The following is an 8,300-nucleotide window of genomic DNA, read 5'->3' as shown; positions in this document are numbered from 1 at the left end:
TGAATTTAGATTCTCTTTGGAAAAACGACTGAGGATAGTTTGTATTTGAAACGACCAGCTTTTAATTTTCAGTTTTAAAGATTGAATGCGCCTGCGTGAAATAACTCCCCCGAGCGAGAATTTTGGGGAGAGAACACGACTTGCTCGAAAAGGAACCAGGCCTTGTCTTCTAAAATAATCGAGCACGTTTGTTGAATTTTCCCACGGAAAATACGTTACTACTTGTTACTGATGAACGCAGGAAAAGCAACCTTTCTTACCTTGAATGGTTGTGATATAGTCAAGGGGTGAAGAACTGGCCAAATATGTCACGCATACAACAAAGGAACTTGAAAACGTGAACCCCTCAATAAAACCTAGTGGAATGACATGCCAGGGACTGGAAACGAACGAGCAAGCGAAGTGATTTAACATGTACAGCACGAGTGATGCAAACAACAAGTTAATACTTCCCAGGTAGTAGATTAGTTTGTGGCCGATAAAGAAACCAAGCGGTTTACCTAAAAGTAGAAAGGTGTTTATAACAGCGAACGTGGAATATTCCACGTTAGCCTGTGTTAGTAGTGACGCGTGGAATTGTGGGATCACTGTATGCGAAAACCCCATGAATGCGACCGCAGCTAAGAAAGATCCGTAGTGTTTGTTGTAATAATTCGCTTTAAGCCTTTCGTAGGGTGACTCAACAGGAACTCTACAGGGAAGCTCAAATCTAACCAAAACCAGCAGCGTGACTATGGTCATTACACAGAAAAAACAGAAATTGATGATATAGTCGGCGTAGATGTGTCCGCACACTGGCCTCTGAGAATTGTTTACCAAAGTTCCCGTGATTAAGAAAAATAGTAAAAATCCTATGGAGCCGAAACATCTTTGGCGTCCATACACGACAGAATTGTCCTCAGCTTGTTTTGCGAGTAATATGGCGTCTATAACAAAAAGAACTGGACATAGGAATGTCTCCTCAAATATTACAAGAGCTAGGGCACCTAGAAATATGTTATATAAACGGGATATATTTTCCCTCAGCTCGTTTCTAGTTGTGAAATTTAACTCGATAAGGTCTGGTGTGGAACTCTTGAAACTTGATTTAAGATTAGACGGAGAAGGAAGTGGGATAGCGTCTTTAGTTTTGTTTTGCTTCGTAATTTTTAATTTGCCAAGGTATAGTGAATCTGTCGTTATCCCACTGCCAGACGTCATGTCGCTATCCCCTGGTTGCGAGTTTCCCGAGCCAGATCCGATGGTAACTTCTGTGCTTTCGACATCGTTCGTTTCTTCATTCCTCGGAATCCGCTTTGATTGCATCAATAAGAAGTCAGTCGTTCTCCTTCGTCTAAAGAAACCCGTTTGCATCTCCGTTGAGTTAACTACTTTGGAGTCTGTGTCGTTAAGAGACACAAGCTGACACATTTGGCCCGTCGGCTCAACGAACGCCAGTGAAATGGTCCCAATCAGCCACACAAAACTGCAAAATTGAATCATGCGTTTCTTTGGAAAGCAACGATCTGAGGAAAACCCCCATAATGGAGCAGCAAATAGCTGCACAAGGGGACGGACGGAAGAAAGAACTCCAACTTGATATGGCGAGAAACCAATCTGAGTAAAATACGAAGGCAGGAATGGAAATGTAGTCGCCAAGGAACCAAAGAAGAAGAAATAAAACAGCTTAAATACTAAGAGTGGTTTGTCGATGCGAGCAAGATGAACTTCCGTTTGCGCAATAAATCTCTTCATTATTGCAGAGTTGGTGGGACTTGTCTATTTTGACAAATTCAACTTGTCCTGGTTCGTTCAATTCTTTTCACTTTTTGTTTCCATTGCCGAAAATAGATCCAAGTTAGACCCAGCCTCTCTAATAAGCAAGTTACACAAGGCTTTGAACTATTTGTATGAGATCAGTGCAAATATTGAGCGTTTGAACAAAGCGATACTGTCATCCGGGAACTGAAATCACAGGTGGAGGGAAAAACAGCCGGTGGCCCACATCTTTTGCGGGTCACGATGCCGGGACAAAAGCAGGGTATATATGTACCTTTAATATAATTTTTTAAACATTAACTGATTTGTTATTTTCTTTCCATTTATTTTATTAAATGTGAGGGCTGGGGAATTTAAGACTCGATGCAATTTTTTTTAATTTTAAGAAGATTGTTGGTGGGAGGGGGGGAGGGGGTGTAATTCGACACCGCTTATGTTCATCGGTTTACATGGATTAAAAAATTAAATTGAAATTTTGTTCGGCTGGTTGATTAAAAGAATCTGCGAAAACTAAAGGCAGGTTTCCATAAATCAAATTCAACAACTTTTGCCTCAAGGAGGTAAAAGATCTCAAGTTAAGAGCTAGGCGCGATAGAAGCAAGAGGAACGAATGTGCCACTGATCAGGGAGGCATAAAGAATCCCTTGTCTAGTCTCAGTCTGTCAAAAATAGAGAAAAGGGATTCTGCTGATAGAATCATCAGAAAGGCGTTGTTTTGCATGCAACTTCATGCTAACATGATTACTTGAATCTGTTTATTCCTGACGAACTGAGATCTGTTGGTAAGGTAATGTTTGACATACGCTGTTAAGAGGCTAAGTGATTCGAAACGTAAAGGTTGGGGACTTGACTTGTGGCTGCTTTGTCTCTATCTGGCATACACTTTCTTGGTGTTAACTCACCAAATTCGCTGATTTAAAAACTATTTTTTATCACTGGATAGTCGGGAAGCAATCGACCTTGTGATCTTTTCAAAACAGAAACAATGTAAGATAGCAACTTTATGGCCAACGCTAAATTACAACTTTTTTGTCTCATTATTTATTCTTTTCTTGAAGTACCATGGAGCCGGGCCTTTTCGCAATACACAGCAGCTTAAAACACGAAATTACCTGATGGTTAAGGTGTTTTCCATGGTAACAAATCTCCAGTAAGGGCTGTAACCCAGTTGAACAATTTGCCAACTTATCTGAGCCGTGCAAAATAGCTTGAAATGTCTGTCTCTAAGCAGTAAAAGAAGTTTTGTTCTCAATCATGTTCAGGCATCTATTCAAAAGGAAATAATCCTTTCGTCGTCAAATCTTTACCAACTGTAGGGAGGGTGGGTGAAACTTCACTATAATTGTAAGGGAGGGAATGATGAGGAACAGTTCAACATCTTTTCATTCTGACGGAACCTCTACCTTTTTCCACCCCTCTCCTGTCAGGCCGCCATTCATCAGCCTGGTGACTGGTGGAACAATGGTCCTTCTGACAGGTGAACTATTGTGAACCTTGTTTGAAAATGACTGGTTGCTAGTTTGCCCGCGACTTATTAGAGGACAAAAGCCACACCAAAGCGCACTTCTAATAAAAAAAGGCCAGCAAACACCAAAGACCGCAATAAACGAGTGGATTTTGCTATTCTTTGGTTTTGATCACTCGTGGAGAAGAACAGATGTCAGATCAGGATGAGGGAAGCCAACTGCACAGACCGTTGAATAAAAATGAGGGATCACCAGAAAGGAGTCGAGCAAAATCACTTGGAGATTGGATACGCGAAGAACTGCGAGTGGACAAAACGCTCTTACTCTATAAGGGATTTTATTTCTTGTTCTTCGCCGGTTTTGGAGCTTCCTTTCCTTACATGGCATTGTATTTCAAGCAGATAGGTCTTAATGCAAGTTCCGTAGGAATGCTGGCGGGAATACGGCCAATTATCCAATTTATAAGTGGGCCCTTTTGGGCAGTTTTAGCTGACAAGTATCGAGCTAGAAAGGCAGTTTTACTGTTTTCAATTTTATCATGGCTCGTAATGACACTGGCTTTGTTATTGCCCAAACCACAAAAGACATACTGTAAAAATTTAATGCCATCAAATAACCAGTCCGACATACCGTTATTCACTCGTCGGCACTTGATACAAAGCAATATCCACCTGCAAGGAGACAACAAACCACTGAAATTTCCGAGAACAATTGACCATGAACACAAAAGTACAGTTAGGAATGGCAAAGCGACTGTCTCGTTCATTGGAAATTCACCTTTGCGGACAAAATTCTTACAAAACTATCAACAAGCAACAGCAACTGCATTTGAAGTTTCCAATTCTCAAAAGTACCAGTTGGTTTACGACAAGGAAGAAATTCTTCATGTTTATATTTACCTAATGATTTTGGTCGTCGCCGGAGAGTTTCTAGAGGCGCCGACTTTTATAATGGCCGATACAGGTTTACTGCAAAAATTGGGGGAGAAAGGAAGACATTACGGGAAAACCCGACTATTCGGGTCGTTAGGATTCGCCTTTGCTTCGTTTGTAGTCGGTGGGCTACTTGATACGACAGAGTATCGATTCTGTGGTCGAGTCATGAACAATTACAACGTCCTGTTTTACACGTTTGCTATTATTATGGCCATTGCCTTTATTTTCGCTGCTTGGATGTTCGAGTTCACTTACGATGAGAAGGATAGCCACGGCCAAAACAACGGCTCAACGAAGGAGATATTAACCCTGCTTGTAAAATTCCAGTACGCATATTTTCTAATTATCTCATTCTTTCTAGGATTCTCTAATGGACTATTTTTTAATTTCCTTAACTGGTATCTGGAAGACCTGGGCGGTAGTAAATCTCTAATGGGTATAGCCACAATGTTTCGGGCTGCAGCTTTGATCCTGGCTTATATATTTAACGCGTGTTTGGCCGAATTATTCGGGCATGTCAACTTGATGTTGATCAGCGTTGCAGCGTATTTCATTCTGTTCGGATCCTTTTCTATTATTCAGAATCCCTGGTGGGCTTTACCGTTGGAATTCTTAGAAGGACTGACGTACGGAACAACATGGTCGACAGCTGTCACTCATCTGGCTGACGCCACGCCTAAAGGAGGCGCGGCTACAATGCAAGGTTAGTTACGAACCTGTAATTCCTTTTACAGCCGCTTTGGAGTCGTGGTGGGGAATTTCAAAATAAAAACAGTAAAGGATGCCTCTTCAAAATAAAACCGTTTCCCTCATTGCATGCCATACGCAAAAAAACACCTTTCCATTTGGCGTGAAATTACACGAACTTTACTAAGAAAAATATGATTAGGGTGCCTTAAAACAGCTCCAATACTTTCAAAAAACTGTACCACTAAGCAACGTTACGGTACCATGTGAAACTTGAGAGAGTGCGCTCAATTTGCACGCGTTTATACGACAAGTAGCTCTTCGTCGTTCTCCATTGGTCGCTTCACGTACACGCGAAGCTAAATCTTCTATTTAATTGCTCAAAACATGTCGTGTGGATGAAAGATATATATGAAATACATCATATATTGCACTGCGGGTATGAAATCAAATGAAACCATGTTGTCTCGCAGTGATGAGCGCAAATTTCTATTGCGTCGAGAAGCCTGAAAGATTTTCAGGACTTCAACGGGATTTGAACCCGCGACCTCGCGATACCGGTGCGATGCTCTAACCAACTGAGCTATGAAGCCACTGACGTTGGGAGCTGGGCACTTCTGAGTTCACAACTTCCCGTGATATCCGCAGTGCAATATATGATGTATTTCATATACCTATATCTTTTACTCATAATTACTTATCACGGGAAGTTGTGAACTCAGAAGTGACCAGCTCCCAACGTCAGTGGCTTCATAGCTCAGTTGGTTAGAGCATCGCACCAGTATCGCGAGGTCGCGGGTTCAAATCCCGTTGAAGTCCTGAAAATCTTTCAAGCTTCTCGATGCAATAGAAATTTGCGCTCATCACTGCGAGACAACATGGTTTCATTTGATTTCATACCCGCAGTGCAATATATGATGTATTTCATATATATCTTTCACTCATAATTACTTATCACGGGAAGTTGTGAACTCAGAAGTGACCAGCTCCCAACGTCAGTGGTTTCATAGCTCAGTTGGTTAGAGCATCGCACCGGTATCGCGAGGTCGCGGGTTTAAATCCCGTTGAAGTCCTGAAAATCTTTCAGGCTTCTCGACGCAATAGAAATTTGCGCTCATCATTGCGAGACAACATGGTTTCATTTGATGTCGTGTGGATTTTTGGTAAATAATTTTAACAGCATGTTTTTACGTTTCGCGAATTTCTCCTTTCCCGCATCCGAGAATTTCCCTCTCGCGTAAGGTGAGGTTTCACTCGACTCATAATTGTCATTTTCTCCTAGGAATCCTTCAAGGAGTGTACTGGGGACTAGGGGGAGGTCTGGGAGCTATTCTCGGTGGAGTACTGATTGACGCATACGGTGCTGTCCCATCATTCCGTTTGGGTGCGTTAATGTCAGTAGTGGCTTTGGTTGCCAGCGGTATCATTCAATACTGCATATCTTTTTACAGCCACGATACCAGCAAAATAGAAAAGCAAGCTGTTGAACATGCCATGCAGTAAGGCTGGCAAACGGTAGTTCTCAAGAATAGAAACGACTTTTCATATAAACACTTTAATCTCTAAGGATGTAAATTATTTATCCTATTATGATACAACAATTCAGAAACGTAACCACTCTTACCACATGCAATTGGAAGACCACACAATTAATTGAGGCAAATAGTTCCATATGATTAACAGCGATTTAAAAAAAATGAATGATTAGTACGGAGGGCAATTATTTAATTAAACATCCATTTTCCATTATTCAAAATTTGTAAAGGGTAATTATTTCAATTTAATTTACAATTGACCTACAATTACAAAAAAGACTTCTCGATTTTTAAGATTTGGAGATCAAAGTTTCATTGACCTTAGACATCTTTCATAAGCGATCAAAGCCTTCTCGCTTTGGGTTTTTTTTCAGGAGACAGGGACGAACTCAGACCGGTATGGAATTTTACATGAAACCGAGACGAAATGCTTGGTGCCTGGTTTTGGGACGAAATGGTTTCTTTTGTCTAAGAAATATATCGTTGACCCAAAAGCATACAGGCTTGAAATTTCTGGACCCGGTATGAGATTTGTTGTCATTTACAGACCGGTACGAGAGTTTCTCGTCGACTCGGTCCAGCAACCGAGACGAGTCTCCAGGGTTTTCGTTTAAGGCCGAGGGCCAGACGCTTCGTCCGATTGTTTGACGCGGATTTGTTGGCTTTTTTTGTGCTTTTTGGACTTGGGTATCTCAGGAGGCCATGGGCCATGGGGCATGGGGCATGGGGCATGGGGCATGGGGCATGGGCGGAAGAAACACAAGACAATCACGCAAATAAATCCTTCAAACAAACAAGAATTCACATCGCCTTATTTTGCTTACTAAACGGAATAATCGATTTGATGGCATTTCATTCACGCGATGAGTTTAGTTGACGTTTTCTTTTTTTCCCTCCAATCTCAAGAATGTTAAATAACATTTCTGAGAGTTTCAGACCTCTTTGAGGGTTCGTTCCCGATGCAGTTGCAATCTGTCTTACACTGAACGGACAATAACCATGTCCCGTACTTCCAAATCCGGTAATTCGAAAAGATATCGAAACCCCTGGAAGGTCTCGTGTAAACGCAAAAAAAAAAAAAAAAGAAATGTATGGAGACCAATACGAACTCATGCCGGTCTGAGTGCGTCCCGGTATCATGTAAATACCCTCTCATTAGACAAACGCGGCATCGCATCTGCGTGAAACGATAAACGCCAGGCTGCTGCTTGTCACAGTGAAAGCACAAAAATGATCTCAATGTCACTTGTCTCTACGTCGTTCGCTATCTGTAGCTGAAAGACTAAAAATGAGCAAAAATCAAACAGATCAGCCTGTCGTTTTATGTTGACCCGCCTTAAAGGAAATGCTTGTTCTCATTATTGCTTCCTTCCCGGCATTTAAAGCGGGATCCCAGTGCGCCTGCGTCCTCGCGGTTCCGACAGATCAGAGCCCAGCTCCTCCCAGTCGCTATATCCAACTGCCTGGTTTGGCGGTTCATTTCTTGAAGTGTCTTCCCAAGATTTTGGCCTCATTACCTTGAAATGCTTTGCTACCGAAGTTTGGAACGCTCCATGTCCTCGATAATCGACAAAAGTTTTTGTTTTCCTTTTTTGGTCACGTGAGAGCCCGCACCGCACGTGACAAGACTTGTAAGTTGTTTGGTTGTGTACTCCTGAAGACGAAATGAATTATAATGAGTTCACAAACAAGCGTTCATCTCCAGAACATGGGGCAAAGCGTCACGATTATTATATGTTACTTATAATTAAGCGTATTTTCCTCATTAATTAACACTTTTTTAACATTATGGGAAACCTTTGCAAGATCATGGAAATGCACATAATTGGAGGCAGGCCGATTTTCGTAAGCGTCAACCTCGAAGAAGTGTCTCCTTGTTCTCTTGTTCTTCCACCCAACTTCAACACGACTGGTGTCTT

General features: G+C 41.7%; 3 protein-coding genes across 3 annotated transcripts in view; 1 reads left to right on the top strand and 2 right to left on the bottom strand.

The window, feature by feature from the left end:
* LOC138012456 (major facilitator superfamily domain-containing protein 6-like) overlaps positions 1-1,877 on the bottom strand; it is a 3,324-nt gene extending 1,447 nt beyond the window's left edge. Inside the window, exon 1 of the mRNA XM_068859231.1 lies at positions 261-1,877. Within this exon, the coding sequence (XP_068715332.1) occupies positions 261-1,734 (1,474 nt within the window). The 5' untranslated portion in view covers positions 1,735-1,877. The remainder of the gene's footprint in view (positions 1-260) is intronic.
* Positions 1,878-3,317: 1,440 nt separating this feature from the next.
* Positions 3,318-6,476, top strand: LOC138012457 (major facilitator superfamily domain-containing protein 6-like). Its single transcript, XM_068859232.1, has 2 exons — positions 3,318-4,862; positions 6,129-6,476. Exons 1-2 carry the CDS (start codon positions 3,416-3,418, stop codon positions 6,347-6,349), a joined length of 1,668 nt encoding a protein of 555 aa, XP_068715333.1. The 5' UTR covers positions 3,318-3,415; the 3' UTR covers positions 6,350-6,476.
* Positions 6,391-8,300, bottom strand: part of LOC138012455 (syndetin-like) — a 41,259-nt gene continuing 39,349 nt past the window's right edge. The window contains exon 35 of the mRNA XM_068859230.1: positions 6,391-8,035. Coding sequence (XP_068715331.1) covers positions 7,913-8,035 — 123 coding nt within the window. The 3' untranslated portion in view covers positions 6,391-7,912. The remainder of the gene's footprint in view (positions 8,036-8,300) is intronic.

Source organism: Montipora foliosa, chromosome 8 (genome assembly GCF_036669935.1).
Source record: "Montipora foliosa isolate CH-2021 chromosome 8, ASM3666993v2, whole genome shotgun sequence".
Taxonomy (NCBI): Eukaryota; Metazoa; Cnidaria; class Anthozoa; order Scleractinia; family Acroporidae; genus Montipora; species Montipora foliosa.
Note: the sequence above shows the minus strand (reverse complement) of the source record. Positions and strands in the feature narration are given on the sequence as shown.